Raw genomic sequence first — 17,992 nt, forward strand, 5'->3', positions numbered from 1 at the left:
AGTGATACATATTGTGTCTTAGAACCGTACTCACATAGTACACATCGTTTACAACACAAGTTGTAGGAATATGTGCGCCACAGCTAGGCTTTACATACTCTTGGAAATTAAAGCCGGTGTGGTGGCGCATGTTCGTAATCCCAGCACTCGGGAGGCTGAGGCAGGAGGATCATCCTGAGTTTGAGACCAGCCTGGGCTACAAAGTGAGCTCAAGGCCAGCCTGAACTGCATAGCGCGACCCTGCCTCAAAAAGACCAACAACAACAAAAAAAAATTTTAAAAGTTCAAGAATATCTTACTAATCTTCATTTCAGATCTAGTAGCATAAAAGCTGGGTTTTCTAAGTAGGATTTCCACAAATTAGAGAAGCGGGACATTGTAGCTCCATCAATAATCCTGTGATCAGCTGACCAGCTCACATTCATTATCTGCGCTTTATATACTTCTCCTTTCTGGTTAAATCGAGGAAGGGCCTAGGAATAAGGAAAACAAACATGGAGTAATCTTTCACTTGCTCAAAACTCAGACTCTAGTGACGGTGGTGTAAGATCAAGCCGACCCTCCTCCCGATGGTAGACAGCCAGTGGGCACCCCAAGGACTCTGGAAAATGCTAGCTCCTATTTCTCCACCTGTGAGAGGCCATGCCTCAAGCTTTCGGTTTTCCAGAAGGAATTTCCTGGCCCCTATACAGTTTCCACACCTTCAGTAAATTTCACCTCAGGTTTAAAATATTAAACAGTCATTCAGTGAGCACCTGCTGTGTCCAAGGTACTCTTACGGTGTTTAGACAGACAGACAAGTAATACCACTAAGACACCGAGGCTCCTCGCTGAGATGATAAGGAAACAGGCCACACAAGAACAGGGAGAAGGAGATGGACGTTGGGGAACAGCAGAGCAGGCAGGGTGTCCGCGCTGGGGGGCAGGGGGCGAGGCTGGAGACAGGGTCACAGCCAAAGCATAGCGACATGGCTGGGGCAGGGGAATCACTGAGGACGGTGCTTCTCATCTATCTTTGGTGCAAACCCTTCTAAAAAAGCAACTCAAATCTATGTCGGAATATTCAGACAAATACATTAAAAGTGCACTATTATGTAATCCCAGCACTCGGGAGGCTGAGGCAGGAGGATCATTGTGAGTTAGAGACTAGCCTGGGCTGCAGAGTGAGCTCAAGGCCAGCCTGAACTGCAGAGCAAGGAATTTTTTTGTCGCAAAAAGACCAAAAAAAAAAAGTGAACTATTAAAAAATAGGAAACTAGAAGCCCAACTTCCTGGTAGATTTAACGACAAAATCACTCTGAGTCCTACTCTTTGCATCTGTCCCTCTCACCCCTTGGGCCGGACGTGTCGGCCACTGCAGCCACCTTGGCTTTGACGCTGAGTGAGAGCAGAAGCCACCGGGCGCGTCTGAGCCGTTCGCTCGGGGGGAGACGTCAGGAAGAGCAGGCTGGTGGGAAGGGGTTGGTGAGGAAAGGACTTCCTAAAAGCTGAGAGGCCCACTAGTCCTCCCGGCAGGTCATGTGCCTGGAGTTGCAAAGTGAAGTTTGGTCTGGAGTTGTACACGGGGAGGCAGTGGTGCAGAGGTAAAGTGTCAGACTGGATCAGGTAATGAAGGGTCAGACCCGAGCCCTGGGGTCGGGGGAGACGAAGGGCCTGGCGAAAGGGACTCGGGAAGAAAACCAGCCTAGAAGGACATTCGCAGTCATAGTGAAGACAGTTTCCCAAGGAGGTACAGCTGTGTCTAGTGCAGCTGAAGGGTCCAGGAAGTGAGGACTGGGGCTGAGTACCAAGAAAACTCAGACGAATTAGACAGTTTAGCAAGGAGTTTAAATTTACAGTGAGAACAAACTAGCGAAGGATAAAACAGCAGCAGAGATGAATTAAATAATGTCTGTTCACAGCTAAGATTTATAGTCTAAACTGGGTGTGGTGCTGCATGCCTGTATTCCTAGCTACACAGGAGGCTGAAGCAGGAAGACTGCTTGAGCTCACGAGTTCAAGACCAGCCAGAGCAGCGTAGTGAGACCTTGTCTCCAAAATGAAAAAGACTGATGTTCTAGAACTATGTTTCATATCTTGGGTAAAATGATTCTTTAAAATATACCTGCTGAACAGATACATGTGTACCAATATTCATGCAGCATTATTCGCAATAGATAAAAATGGAAACAACCCAAATATTCACAGGTGAATAGATAATAAACAAAACTGTGTGTATGTGTATATATATATATATAAAATTTGTTTTTTATTCTGCTTTAAAAACATGGAATTCTGGCTTAGGCCACAACATGGACGAAGTTTCAAAATATGTTAAGTGAAGTAAGATAGATATAAAAAGACAAGTACTTCCACTTACCTGAAGCACCAGAATGGTCAAATTCAGAGACACGAAGTAGAACGGTAGCTGCCAGGGGCTGGGACAATGTGGGACTTGGGAGCACTGACCAAAGTGTTCAGAGTGCCAGCTTTGTACATGAAAAAATTTCTGGAGACGGACAGTGGTAACGGCTGTACAACACTGTGAATGTACTTACTACCTCAGAACCTCACATATGAGTGGTCGAGATGGTAAGTTTAATGTTATGTATCTTTTACCATAATTACACACATATATATATATATACACACACACACACATATGTATTTAGAAGAAAATAAATCTCTCTAAGGAAAAGGAAAAACAAAGATCTGTCAAACAGCTGTGATGGTCTGGAAATTGCAGAAAGCCAAACTTCTGTGAGAATAAAAGTCGTTGGGAAGAGAATGAATAATAAAGGAGTTATTATCAGGGCTGGGGATTTAGCTCAGCAGCACAGCGCCTGCCTGGCAAGCGCAAGGTTGTGAGTTCGATTCCCGGTACCAGAAAAAAAAACAACAAAAAAAAGAAGTTATTATCACACAGATAAACTGCTGATTTGGAAAGAAGTATCAGGCTGTGTGTGTGTGTGTGTGTGTGTGTGTGTGTGTGTGTGTGTGTGTTACTCTACCTTCTGTTAGCCAAAAGGTAAAGTGGACATTATCATAAAGAGGGATTAATTTAGCAGCTAATGAACTGTTGGCTAGGTTTGGATGCCACAGTAAAGCAAGGAAGTCACAAAAGACAAGTCCCAGAAACGTTCAGTGTGGAGGCATTATAAATACTATTGAAAGGGTTTTCTTAAAACATGAAGAGCAAACAGCAAAGCTAACACTGTGACAATGACATTTACTAAGGGTCACGCAAAGTGGTGCCTATGAGCTTTTCACCCATGAGTTGCTACGGACACCCAAGCCCCACCTCCTAAATTTTGATCCGTTGGTACTGAGTCAGCACGGGCCCAGTTTTTTCAAAATTCCAGATGGTTTTAATGTTCGATGTTAAAAACCACCGCAGCATTATTCCAAGCCAGCATCTCCTGAATCACGACCACAGGTCACCTGTGCTGGATCCACCTGGGTTGTTGTTTAAATACAAGTATGGGGACTTCACATCTAAGACAAAGAAATCCGCATGGCAACCAGCCTGCCCAGTGAGTCTCTGAGCGTAAGATTTAGAGAAATGCTCGAGAACAGCTCCCTCACATTGTTATGAGTAACAGTTGAGACTGGTTTATTACTAGTCTTTGGTATTGTGCAGTAAAGGTATTTTGATAGAAACAGATTGAATGTACTTGTGGTTTTCCACGAAGACTCACACTGGGCCTGATGTAATTCTCCATGCGTGGTCCACACAGAAACAATCCGATCACCACCGCTAGGAAGAAGCAACCTCCCAGCCACACACTCCACACACTCCAACCTACAAGGCGAGGGGCACGCTTCAGGCACAAGTACTCTGCTGTGTGTTCTTGCTCCAGTTTATGTTTTTCAGTTGTTTAATACACATACCCTGATTGATCCAAGGGCCCCAATTGCTACTTCAGGTGGCAATATCACTGCTTTGGCATAAGTACCACCAATCTAAAGCAAAAGGGAAGAAAAGAGTAGAAAAATAAGCTTTTGGAGAGAACAAATGGTAAACGACATCTTACATTTTCAATGGCGTGTATGATCGGAAAGTTACGCTATGGCTTACGAGTTTGAACCACCTCACTCACCGATCCAATGTTGGAAAGAGTAAACGTCCCTCCGGCGAGGTCAGTGGTGCTGAGCTGACCCAAAGAGCCCAGATTCTGGAGGCGGTTCAATTCAGTGGCAACCTCAAATACAGAGCAGATCTGAACGTTCTTCACGTTAGGGACAATCAACCCCTGCTTAGTATCCATTGCTATTCCAATGTTATGAGAAGCCTAGGAAACAGAACAACTATGAGAAACTATTTCCATCAGATTGGCAGTGAGTCAAGAGATACAATTTTAAAATGAGTTTTAGGGGCTTTTTTTTTGACAAAAACAATTTTTTGTTGGTAGGAATATAGGTTATGGTTAGCAGGAGCATTAAGCAGTTACAGACTCTCTGAAAAATGTTTGACAATAAATACCGACACATAAAACTTTGTGCTAAGGAGACAGAAGAACACACAGGGGTGTCAGTACAGATTGTTTCTAAGTTTGAGAAACCATAAACCATCAAAAGTTTTATTAATAGGTCACCAGGTTATACTTATTGACACATAATAATATCCATAATGTATTAAATGAAAAAGAACAAAAGTTAGGGAAAAATATGTTAAAATTTCATATTTCTCAAAAAAGTATCTAAGATGAAACACTGTAGGACCTTCAGTATTTGCATTTTTAATTCAGGAAGGATAGAAGATTCAAAGCAGAGAGAGAGAGAGAGAGAGAGAGAGAAAGAGAGAATGATATCTTATTTATCCAGAGATAATTTCAAGTCTACATGGGAGAATACACATCTCAGAACAGTGAATTACATTAGGGCCCTGGGCTGAAGGTAAGTATTTTTTTAATATAGAAAATTTTCTTTATTTAAAAGGTATATATAGTATGTCCTACAGCATAAAATTCTAGGCACAGTAATTTTAAAATAGCATAATGGAAAATATAAATATCTATTTTCTTTTCCTATTTACATCTTTTGTGCATTTATTGTCTTTTAAGCATCACTGGGCTGGGGATTTAGCTCAGCAGCAAAGCACCTGCCTGGCAAGCACAAGGTCATGAGTTCGATTCCTGATATCAGAAGAAAAACAAACAAACAAACAAACAAAAAAACCCATACATTAAGCATCATTATTTTCTTGTCTGAATCTTTTGTAACAAGCAGTATTTAATCAGGAAGTATTAAAACAAAACCAAAGACAGCTGGCTCTACTGATCACAAGGGAATATTTTAGGACTGACTTCCCACGGTATCTAAGCTCACTCTAAGTGCAGATTTCTAATGAGAAATGTACGTAAAGATCAACATCCTAGAAAGGTCTCGGTCTTAAGAAGCTTTCACTCTCAACAGAAGAGTTCACTCCAACTGAATTCAAATTTTTACTACTTTTCTTGTTTAAGTTATTCTCATTCTTAAAACTCTAGGAATTCAATTTTGAGAGAGCTGCTTGGGGAAATTAGAGGAGGGTTACATAATCCATTACCTTATTTCTGTATATTTCCATTATTTTAAGCAGAAAAACAAAAGGGCTTAAATTACAAGTTTTTTGGTACGAGTGCATGTTTGCGGTACGCAATGACTGCACTTCTCACGAGCAGCTGGTACATGACAGTAACACATCTTCGTGTTTTCCCCTACCCCTCCCACCCTTCCCTGCTCCTTCCAACTCTTGGTTCCCTTCCTATTTGCAAAAGCTCTATTTCTGTCTTTTATTCTTCAGTTTTCTTTTTCATCCCCTCCCCTCCCCACTCCCTCCCTTCTCCTTCCCATTTGAACAAGATCTGCCTACTTCCTATTACCTACCTTTTATTTTGCATTTTATGTCTATTTTGAGTTCCTCATACAAGAGAAACTATGTGGTATTTAAGCTTGCGTGTTAGATTTATTTCATTTAATATGGTCTTATGGCCAGGCGTGGTGGCACTCGCCTGTAATCCCAGCACTTGCAAGGCTGAGGCAGGAGGATCATTTTAAGTTCGAGGCCATCCTGGGCTACATAGTGAGTTCAGGACCAGCCTGAACTGCATAGTGAGACTTTCTCAAAAAAAAAAGAAAAGAAAAGGTCTGCAGGTGCATCCATTTACCCATGAATGCCCCACGTCTAGTGCTCTTTATGGCAGAGTAGTACTCCGCTGTGCGTAAGTACCACATTTTCCTCATCCAGTCACCTGTCCACAAGCACACAGGCTATCTCCAAGATTTAACTATGACAAACTGCGCTGCTATAAACACAGATATGCACACATCACTGTAATATCAACACTTCTGACTTTAACTTTTTTGAAAAAATACCTAGGAGGGGAATAGCTAGGTCAAATGAAATTTCTGGTTTTAGTTTTTTGGAAAGTTTCCATAGTGATTTCCACCGTAGTTGTACTAGTCTACACTCCCACCATCAGGGAGAAGGGTTTCTTTTCCCCTGAACCCTCTCCAGCATTTCTTAGTTGATTTCTTGATGATAGCCATTCTCTCTGGAGTAGGATGGTATGTCAGTACTCTTTTAATTTGCACTGCTCTAATAGGCAGAGTGTTGAACACTTTTTCAGGTATCTATTGGCCATCTGTATTTCTTCTAAGCAGTGTCTGTTCCTTTCAGTTGCCCAGTTTTTGACTGATCTTTTATTTTGAGGGGGTCTAATTCTTTTGAGTTCTTTACATATTTTAGATGTTAGTCCTCTGTCCAAGGCATAGCTGGCCACATTTTTTTCACCTTCTATAGGTTGTCTCTTCACTCTGTTGGTTGTTTCTTTTGCTGTGCAGAAGCCTTTTAATTTGCTGTGATCCCATTTGTTGGTTCTCGGTATTTTATTTCTTGTGCATCTAGGATTCTGCTCAGGAAGTCCTTGCCTATGCCTACACCTTCAAGATTTTTGCCTATTTCATCTTTCAGCAAATCAAATCTCTGTCTTTTAATATTTAGATTGTTGATCTGCTTTGATTTTAGCCTAGTACATGGTGAGGGATATGGGTCTAGCTTCAGTCTTTGCACGTGGACATCCAATATTCGCAGCACCATTTATTAGGGAGGCTGCCTTTCCTCCAGTGTAAGTTTTCGGTCCCTCTGTCAAAGCTCCAGGAGCTGAAAGTGCCTGGGGTTGCTCCTGCTTCCTGTCTTCTGTTCCACTGATCCACATGTCTCTTTTTGTGCCGGGAGCATGCTGTTTGTAAGTACCCTAGCTTTGTAACCTAACTTCAAATCTGAGCTTGTGATGCCTTCTGCTTTTTGTAACAGATTGCTTTTCCTATTCAGGGTCTCTCCTGGTTCCACATAAACTTTAGGACCGTTTTCCATAGATCTGTGAGCAATGCTATTGGTATTTTGATTGGTATTGGGTTAAATCTGTATATCACTATGGGAAGGATGGCCATTTTGACTATATTGGTTCTGCTATCCAGCAACAGAGGAGATCTTTCTATTTTCTAATGTCTCCTTTGATCTCTTTTTCAGAGTGATATAATACTGTTGCACAGAGCTTCCACTTCCTTGGTTAGGTAAATTCCTAGGAATTTAATTTTTCTTGGTACTGGTGTGAATGGTTCTGTTTTTCTAATTTCTTCCTCAGTGAGTTCATTATTATTGCACAGGAATGTGATTGATTTTTATATGACTTTCTTTTTTTTTTTTTTTTCCAGTGCCAGGAATCAAACTGAGGACCTTGTGATTGCCAGGCAGGCACTTGTGCCACTGAGCTACATCCCTGGCTTTTTATATGACTCTCTATCCTTCTTTATTGCTAAATGGTTAGTAACTGTAATTCTAGGAGTATGTTTATGAATTTTTTGGAGGGCTCTTATAAATAATGATATTTTGACTTTGTCCTTTTGTATATAAATGTATTCCTTTTATTTCTTTCTCTTGTCTGATTGCTTTGGCTAATGTTTTAAAGGCTATGTTGAACAGGACAGTGGACATCTTTGTCTTGTTCCTGACTTTAGGAGGAAAGCTTTTCGTTTTTATCCACTTCATATACTGGCAGTATGTTTGTCATAAATGACTTTTACAACAATTTAAAAATCTAAACAGTATTATTATTAACCAGCAAAAATATGAATAACAAATTATACTTAAATTTTTTTGTAATGCTATGAGTAAAATCCAGGGCTTTGTGCATTCCAAAATTTAGTGTTTTATACCTTTAAATCCAGCCTTTAAAAAGATGACTACTTGAGGTATGACAGGAGTCTCTCTAACCTGCAAGCATATTTGCACAATCTTCTACTTATAGTGAGTATTTTTATAATGCATAGCCAACCTTGTACGTTATAGTCTGGCAGTTTTCATCCACCGAAGAATTAAGGATCGGAAACTGTAGTAATCCCAAAGAAGCAGCCTGTTTTAACAGAAAAAGAAGGAACATTGGCATTTTGACTCTGAAAAACTAGAGGATTAAAAGCACGGAGAGATGTAACAGGAGGTGGGACAGACAGAGAGAGGGAGGGAGGGAGGGAGAGGATGGGAGGGAGGAGACTTATTTATGTGGAGTTTTAATTTCCAGTCTACATATACTGAGGCGCATTACTGCATTTTCCTGGTTATCTCCAAGCAACATAAAACTAGACCACTGTAATCATTTAAGAATAAAACATAGCTGGGGATGGGAGTGCGTGCCTGTAATCCCAGCTACTCAGGTAGCTGAGGCAGGAAGACTGCAAGTTCAAGGCCAGCCTGGGCAACTCAGCTAGACCCAATCTCAAAATAAAATAAAAAGAGCTGGGGTTATAATTCATTGCTCCCTTAGTTCAATCACCAGTCTCACGGAAAAAGAGAAGATTAATTAATAGGTAGACAGGTACAGTAGTTTGTAAACACCAAGGAGGTTTTCAAAATAATTACACAGACTGAACAAAGTTCCAAAGAAAACGTCTCAGTTCTGACCTCCACGTTTGCATGTAGTATCTTAAATTTTCTGAGAAGCAAACCAGTAGTTCAGAAATACAGCAGAATCAAATTGGACAGAGTAGATAAGCTACTTCCCTGTGCAGAAAGAGCAGGTGATAAGGATTTCCAAACGCACCGACCACAGAAACCGCGTGTTCCGCCTGTGTCCCTGCCACGTGAAGGTCAGAGCGGGTTCCAGTATTCACATCACAGCCCAAGTCCTGCTGGCCGTATTGATGTCTTTCCTGCCTGTCTTCCCCCTAATCTCAGCCCTTCTTTTCTTCTTTTGTCTCTAAGACCATTCCTTCCTTGCCTAAATTCATATTCCCCTACCTGTACCCAAAATGTTATTGATACTAAAAATTTTCTCTGCTCGCCCAGGAACTAACCCTCAAAGAGCATACACTGCATTGGGTGTCCACGCTTCACATTAAATTTAAAGAGATGGCCAAATGAAAAGGTTTAGTAGTGTTCTTAAAAAGAAATTTCCTCTCTCAACTGCCTTGTCTTTTCTCCTGTTGTGTCGTATTATTTTTGTCTGTGGGTTACTGGGCTTGTCAGAAGAAAAAAACAAATCTTTGAATTACAGTTAGGGGAAAGAATTTAAACACAGGGTTTTCATAGTCATTGGTTTAGTTAGGATAGGTAAAGGAAGCAGCTCTGTGAAAGACAAATATAACAAAAACATTTGCTATAAATTCCTGACTCCTTACGACTTGCAAGTTTCAGCAAGCATTTGAATTGATAACTGTAATTTTAATGTTCTTTACGTAAAAAGCCATAACTAAGGTTAATCTAAAGAGTTAGACATAAACACAGTGCTTTGAGTATAATCCAAATTTTATAAAAGGAAATATAAGCTACATGTCTATATTCCTGTGTACTATTCTGTAATATTTCCCTTTTTTTCTAAATCAAATCTGTACTCTTGAAAACATGTTTAAAGATGATATAATATGGCACTCTTTGTTTGAAAATTAATATAACATTAAGGGTTTTTTTTAAAAGAAATCAAGAAGGAAACATGACATCATAATATTCTGTATCAGTTTCTGCCTGTAGGCAATATGGCTAGCTGGTATAGAGGGAGGTAACAGAAAAACAGATAAAATAAAATTGGAAGTCATCATGGATAATAAAGGTCCATTATATCGTGCAGAATTAAAATTATCCAGACACAAAGAGATAACTGAAGTGGAAGACTGAATTCAAATCCACAAAACCAAATGCTTTGGTAGTACTGTACCTTCAAATGTTCTCAAACTTACACGTCATTTTGAAACAAAGTACGCTAAATTTTATTTTCAAACTACAGGTATTTCATGCAAATTGCAACAGTGAAGAAAAACGGCAAGAGGACATTCAATATGTGAACAGATTTGCCCAAGCTCAGTGAGGGGAACCTGACCCAAAATAGTGAGGCGCTCTTGCTCTTCAAGAAGAATTGAGACCCTCTCGCTGTGTGGTTCCAGGCTGGCCTCGAACTCACTATGCAGCCCAGGATAGCCTCAGCCTCTCCGTGAGGAAGTGCGGGCGGGGAAACCTCCTCGGTCAGCAAACAGCCAACCACTGCGCTCGGTCATGCCCACCGCTCCACCTGCCTTCCACCGCGTGTGCTTAGTGTCTCTTTTTCCTCCGCTTCTACTCACTCTCCACCCTCGGGCAACCAAGCTTCCAACGTCTCCTTTGATCAGTTCTAGCACAGGGCACTGTGACCTGTAATTTCCACCCCAACAGCCTGCTGCTTAACCTTATCCTATGCAGCCTTTGTAAGCGTCTGACTGCTACCTACTTGGCTCTGAGAGTTCTCTCTTCTCCCTGGGTCTGGGAGGCTGAGTCAACAGCCCCGTTCTTATACACACACACACACACACCTGCATCCACATCTTATACACACATACCTGTATTCATATCACACACACACCCCTGCATCCACATCACACACACACCTGCATCATCACACACACCTGCATCCACATCACACACACCTGCATTCACATCACACACACACACACACACCTGCATTCATCACACACACCTGCATTCACATCTCACACACACACCTGCATTCACATCACACACACACCTGCATCACACACACCTGCATCCACATCACACACACCTGCATTCACATCACACACACACCTGCATTCATCACACACCTGCATTCACATCACACACACACACCTGCATCCACATGTCTCTCACACACACACACACACACACACACACACACACACACACACACACACCCCTGCATCCACATCCCTTAGCAGCGCTCCCGCAAGCGCTGAGCTCAGTCGCGGGCCGCCTTCTGGCCAGGGACACGGGCACAGACTTTGCGGGAGAAGGGCTCGCAGCGACAGGGTCCGGCTTCAGTGTCCGTGACATGGCACCCGTCTTTCCCCAGGCTCGGCCCCATCAGGCTTGCCCCTGCTCGCTGAGCATTCCCTTCCGTCTCTTCACCCCTCTCTGTGAGCACCACGGCACCCCACCGAGGCGAGAGAGCCGCGGGGTCCACCCGCCCAGGTCTTCCCGGTAGAAAGCCGCCGCCGCCTGCGCGCTGACTGCGAGGCAGGGGCTCGGCCGAGGTCAGCAGCTCGGCGCGGCTGCTGTGTACTTAATTCTTTGCAGCTGTTGTTTAAATCATCACACTGAAACCACTTACTGGGCTTCTAAGCGGCTCTTTCCCGCTCTCCTGTGGACGCAGCACTGCCTCCATCCCCCGCGCATCCCCGCTCACTGCCCTCTGCTTCCCCTGCGAAACCCTCAGCCGCTTTCCCGTTCACCTACAACGGGGGAGACGCGTCCTTCCGTCCCGAGACGCTACACCGCTGTGCTCAGAGCACGCGAGGGTCAGAGTGGCTGCTAAAGGACAGCGGTTCCTTTTCACACAGCTCAGAATCCAGCGAAGGGACAAGATAGTAAACACTGGTGATAACAGGGGCCAAGAGAGTACTGACTCAAACAGTGATAGAGGAACTCCGGCATGCACACCTGAGCACGACGCGGTGTTCAGGATGTGCAGACGGGGGATCGAGACACGAGGGGCATTCCAGGCCGAAGCGTGCGCTCCAGCACCTCTGTAGTTTAATGTGATTGAAACAGAGCGGAAGGCGGCAGAGACTCACACTATTTGCACGTCACCCTGAGGCGTCTGGAAGCCCCCGAAAGGCAACGAGAGCAGACTGCTGAAAGGAATCAAAGAGTAAAACAACAATTTGATTTACGGAAGACCAGCCTGAGCGCAGAACCAAGAAAGGGCTTCGGCAGCATCACCCGGAGTTAAAGACCTCCGTCTGCACTTCTGAGGAAAACAGACCAGAACCAGAAGCTTGCTTTTCCACTTGCCATGTGTTCCTGACAAGCTTCCCACCCTCTTTGAGCCCGAGCTTCCCACCCTCTTTGAGCCCGAACTTCCCTAAGAACAGCGTACGGACAGTACTACGTACACGCCAGGGTTACTCTGAGAATTAGGAGATACCGTATGTAGTACGCTTACTACAGGCCCCAGCACACGGTAGCTGCTATGCAACGCCATTAATGTGGGCTACACTGCAAGTTGCTTAAGGTCTGCTGATGGTCTAATTCTATTTTATACTGGCTTCAAGGCCTCTGTATAAACTTGATAAATGAATGAAAATAAACAGATGTTTGTGATACGCAAATTCAGTACCAAACCTTATTTTAGACCAAACCAGGATTTTTTGGTGATCCTTTCAGAATGAAAAGGTTTCACTTACCTGTCAGGACAGTCCCCATCTAATTCAAGGAGGTAAGCAGATAAAAATATGGCACAGAGATTTCAATTTTACAAATCCCAAAGAAACAAAGAAGTAGTGGGTTTGCATATTTTTCTAACTATCTGATGTGGTAAAAAGTAATATTTTTATTCAAATCTAGTTAATACATTGCATCTTTGTAGAAAAAGATGTAAATGTCCTACTCAAGCCTTGTGAAATGAATGAAATCTCACCTTTATGAAAAAAGGCATGAAGGAGAGTTTAATTCCACGAGCCAAAGCAATGGGTTTTAATTCTTCTCGTAGCTTAATTAGTTCAGTAAGATCAACCTCATCACAATACCCGAAGTGAGGTATCTTCAGAGCCTCAGACATGGTCTTGACCATTGCTTTTTGAAAGCCTGGAAAACATCCGACCATAATTTATAAGTCTGTTAATGTATTAAAATACAGAATTTAGCTGGGCATGGTGGCACATGCCCGTAACCCCAGCACTTGGGAAGCTGAGGCAGGAGGATCGTTGTGAGTTCGAGGCCAGCCTGGGCTACAAAGTGAGCTCAAAGCCAGCCTGAACTGCATAGCGAGACCCTGTCTCAAAAGAAAAAAAAAAAAGACAAATTCAGAATTTAACAGTTCATACAAAGTGAAGTGTTTCCTGGAAAACTACTATTTCACCATAAAAAATATGCGCTGAATCTGAACATTCCTTTCAGTGAGATTTGAAGACGTATTATAAATATGCATTAAAGTAGCTGCCCCTAAAATACATGTACTACTGCGTCATACTGCTGTTGTTATTTGTTACCTGTCACAGGTTCTGTTTTGTCTTTGCCTATGAACACGGGAGGCTTTGATATCGGTATGGGAACGGTCCTGTCTTTTGGCTTCGGTGGAAGTGGTGTAATTTCAGCTTTTGGAGAAGGAGGTAATATGGCTCCTGTCTGCTTTTCCAAATAGTTGAGAATATCTTCTTTAAGTATTCTGCCATTTTTTCCTGAGCCAACAACTTCACTCAGCTTAATCTAAAAAGTAACACAGTTTATACTAAAAATACAATTACTTAAGAATACAGCTGTATTTCAGTCTAAAAACCAAATGTAATCACTTCTTTTTTTGATGCAGAGTCTTGCTATATATCGTAGGCTGGCCTGGACCTCACTATATAGCCCAGCCTGACCTCGAGGAAATATATAACGACTGAGAAAAATTTTTTTGAAGTGACATAGACTCACTGTTAAGTTTTTTTTTGGTTTTTTAGGGTTTCTGTTTATGTTTTTTGAGTTGGGGTTTCGCTATATAGTTCAGCCTGGCCTTGGACTCATCCTCCTGCCTCAGCCTCCCAAGTGCTGGGATAACAGGCATGTGCCACCATGCCTGGCTCGACTCACATTCTGGCTTCACTGCTGTACTAGCTGTGCAACCTCAGACGCATTACTTTACCTCTGCAAATCTTAGAATAGCTCTGTATCTCACTGGGTTAAATGAAATAATATTTAAACACCACAGTGTCAAGAGCTATCTTGCTTGGCATTCTACCCTCTGTTCAATTAACAATTGTGCTATGGTTTGAATCTGGAACGCCCTGTGCGTTAAAAGCCTAGAACCCAGTTTGGCACCACTGGGAGTTCGTGAAATTTCCTACTTTAGGAAGTAGGACTTTAGCCTGCGGTTACTACAAATGTGCCTTCAAAGGTAGTGGTGGAATACTGGTCTCTTTCTCTTTCTTTTGTTTTTTTTTTGGCTTTTTTCCGGTACCGGGAATCGAACTCACGACCTTGCGCTTGCCAGGCAGGGACTGTGCCGCTGAGCTAAATCCCCAGCCCCTCTTTCTCTTTTTGTTTTAGTGCCTGACCATGGGGTAAATAAGCTTCCTCTGCTATATACTACTATAATGTGCTGTCACAGGTCCAAATGGTTAATGGTGCATGGACTAAAACCTCTGAAACTGTGACCCAGAATAAACATTTCCCCTTTATAAACTGGTTACCTCAGGTTTTTTGTTACAGTAACAGGAAGCTAACACTGAGTGACAAAGGTAATCCAAGTGGTTGGCCTCCTTGCCTCAAGGCAGTGCAGCCTCATGGTCTTCCCCTTGGATCAGAGCAGACCTCTGACACCACATTCATGCCTGGCCCGGTTCCCTTCTCTTTCATTTCCCACCTGCTTCTCTGATTTCCTGAATAGGGCTTCACTGCAACAAATCAGTCACCAGGGGCTAAATTCCTGCCTCACTGTGTTTCCAGGTCACCTGACCTGTGACACTGGTATTTACTAGAGCTCAGTAAATAGTAGCTCTATTAGTTGGTCCTAAACAATGAAATAACAGGCTCAATTAATGTTAAGCTAATGACAAATTCATGATGTCTTCTCACTTCTCCCAAGTACTTTTATGCCACTATCACTTTTCATGAACAGGTATTTTTCATATTTTTGTTAATGCCAGCATAGGCCATCTCATCATAGGCCATCTTATTTTTTTCAGAGATACTAACCAGTACTTTCTATGCAATCTCAGGTTTAAATATCAAGCAAACTTACATTGTTTTCCATTGCTAGGCGACGGACTGCAGGAGTTGCTAGTGTTTTTTGGCCCTTTATCTCTTGGTGCGTGTGTTCATCGTGGGATACTGCAGGAGTTTCAACCACATCTTCTTCTGAATCTGGTAATAAGGTAAAACTTGACTTTAGTTGAAACATATATTTTTAGAAAGCTTAGTGGCCTAGATCTAAAATAAAATCTAAAATTTAAAGTTTGTAGTCAAAATATGTTTGGCTACTTTAGAATGTGGACACACAGCTTTTCCAATGGTTGGTGTGTAGTGGGGGTATGTGCAACACCTGGTATTGTTTAAGTATCTGTACTAGGGTGTATCTCTCATCTCTTAGAAACATACGAAAGCTGCAAGTTAATTTGAGAGTTTCTTCCATACATTTTTACTTTGTTTTTCACACAGCATCTCACTATGTAGTTCGGGTTGGCCTTGAACTCACTATGTGAACCAGACTGGCCTCCAAATTGCAGCGATCCTCCTGCCTCAGCCTCCTGGATGCTGGGATGACAGGTGTGCGCCACCACATCCAGGTCTCTTGTTATGCTTTGAATATAGCTTAAGGAGTGTGGTATGGCCAATACTAATTTGGTTGGTCTATTCTCTAGCTCTTCAGTCCTGATACAAGAAAAAGTATCAAGCTAATAATATGTACTTTAGGAAGAAAAAATATTTTTGAAAGTATTTAAATGTCAAAGTGTGTTGCTAGAAAGTCAATGACATACAGCAGAATCTCTGTATAAATTGATAAATTAAAAACTTCGTGTTATGTTTTGTGTCTGGATGTGTACCCAAAGCTTCATGCAGTATCAGGGGGTGGGCTTTTTGACGGTGACTGAATCTAGAGTTTGTGACTGATTCATTGTCTAGTGCTGGGACTGGGGGTGTGAGTGCTATACCCACCCTAGGGTGGGTGGCCTGCACACAAAATACGGCAGGAAAAGGTTTGCTCTTCCCTTTTTACTCTTGTTGCTTTTGCTGTTTTCTGCTGCCTTGAACTGTTGCCCTCTGCCGTGTCACCCCGGCTTGGAGCCAGCTGATTATGGACTGAGACCTCGTCAAACTGTGAGCTAAATAAACCTTCCCTTCCTTAACTTTGGGCATTGAATATTTTGTCTCAGCAATGAGAGAAAAGTAACTAAGACACTTAACTTCTAAAATTCAGGACACAACCTGGTCTATGTTGACAAATATTATTATTTGGAGGTATTAGGGATTGAACCCAGGGCCTTCACACCAAGCTATATTCTAAGCCTTTTTCATTTTCAATTTTGAGACAAGGTCTTGCTGTTCATAGGTAAGTTGTCCAGGCGGGGGTCAAACTTGTGATGCTCTGGCCATGGTCTCCCAGCATGCTAGGTGGGATCACAGGTCACGTGCCACCATGCCTGGTGACATTCAATTTTAAGCTAATAAAAATTTTCTACTGCTGCAGCTGTAAAATGATAGTCTATTTATTCTTCCCCACTAGTCTACAGACTGGCCCAGTGAAACTCTCAAAATTTTCCAAAGGGTGACAAAGGGAAAAAAAAAATCCAAAGAAATCTTATTGGGCACCAATTCTTGCACTACTTACACAATATCTTAATTACTCTTCGTTACAATTGTGTAAGATAGACATTATTAGTCCCATTTTATAGACTAAAAAAAAAGAGGCTTGAGAGATAGAGAGAGACTGGCCAAAGGTCACATACATAATCAGTTAAAGAGCTGAAATTCAATCCTAGAGCTGACTCAGACTGTGTTGTTTCCATTAGTTAACTGTTTCCATTAGTTCATGGCCCTAGAAAATTTTCTGTCCAGTCAAAATAGAACAGAACCCCTATTATTTAAGGGATCATTTTCCTCACCTTTCAAAGTCCCTGTATATTCGCCATCTCTTGCAAAACTACTGCAGATACCAGTAAGAAAGATTAGCATTAGGAACTAAAATCCAAAGGAAAATCAAGGGACCCCGACGCCAGCTTGGATACTGCATATTTACTGAAATAAGAGAGATGTATCTATACTAAAATATAACATGCAGCAAAATCAGTATACACCTTTCAAAAAGATTAAGCACTTTACTGCTGCTTGCCTTTTTGGAAAACATTTGGCTCTATCACTTACAGAGGAATGCCTTGTAGAGTAACTTACTTGTGAGAAGTCATTCAGTAATTATCTGTGGTGTTATATGAAGTTGTTGGAAGAAAGCTCTCTTAAAATATCACCTTACTGCACAGCACTTCAAATAACTTCTAATGTGTTTTTACACATAGTTTCCCCTTTGGTGATCACAAAAGTGTTATAAATACGCAAGATGGTCACCAATGTCCAAACAGACGCTAGGGGCTTACAGTTGAAACCAGACTTAAATTTCATCATGCATCTCAGTCGCTGTGGTTGTAATGGTTGCAGCAGTACACTCTAGTACATGGGATTTAATCTTTCATGTGTGATCCTCAGTTGATGAATCAGAGTACATTTTAGAAAGTTTACTAAAATTTTAAGAAGGAACAAAAGAACTTTAACAAGTAAGCAGTTTTTGTCATGAAGCCTCATATAAATTTAGCAGAAAAAAATCCTGACTTAATGCAAATGTACAATAAAGATACGTTATTTGAGATTAACTTAGCAAGAATAACTCAATTTGTAAAAACATGAAAACTGTGGAAATGCAGTACACCTTGGCATTTCAAAAATCCTTTCTAAGAACTATATTAAGTAGTCCAATTAATTCAATTACCTGGGGGACACTGGGGGGACAATGTTTTGAAATACTACAGCATACATGTGTGT

General features: G+C 41.9%; 1 protein-coding gene across 1 annotated transcript in view; it reads right to left on the reverse strand.

Moving 5' to 3' along the window:
- Window positions 1-218: 218 nt before the first annotated feature.
- Window positions 219-17,992, reverse strand: part of Dbt (dihydrolipoamide branched chain transacylase E2) — a gene marked incomplete at its 5' end in the record, with an annotated part of 29,463 nt that continues 11,689 nt past the window's right edge. Inside the window, 7 exon segments of the mRNA XM_005388795.2 lie at window positions 219-473; window positions 3,871-3,942; window positions 4,080-4,271; window positions 8,298-8,375; window positions 12,900-13,066; window positions 13,471-13,687; window positions 15,204-15,325. Coding sequence (XP_005388852.2) covers window positions 306-473; window positions 3,871-3,942; window positions 4,080-4,271; window positions 8,298-8,375; window positions 12,900-13,066; window positions 13,471-13,687; window positions 15,204-15,325 — 1,016 coding nt within the window.

This window comes from Chinchilla lanigera, unplaced genomic scaffold (genome assembly GCF_000276665.1).
Source record: "Chinchilla lanigera isolate Chin_1 unplaced genomic scaffold, ChiLan1.0 scaffold00034, whole genome shotgun sequence".
Classification (NCBI taxonomy): domain Eukaryota; kingdom Metazoa; phylum Chordata; class Mammalia; order Rodentia; family Chinchillidae; genus Chinchilla; species Chinchilla lanigera.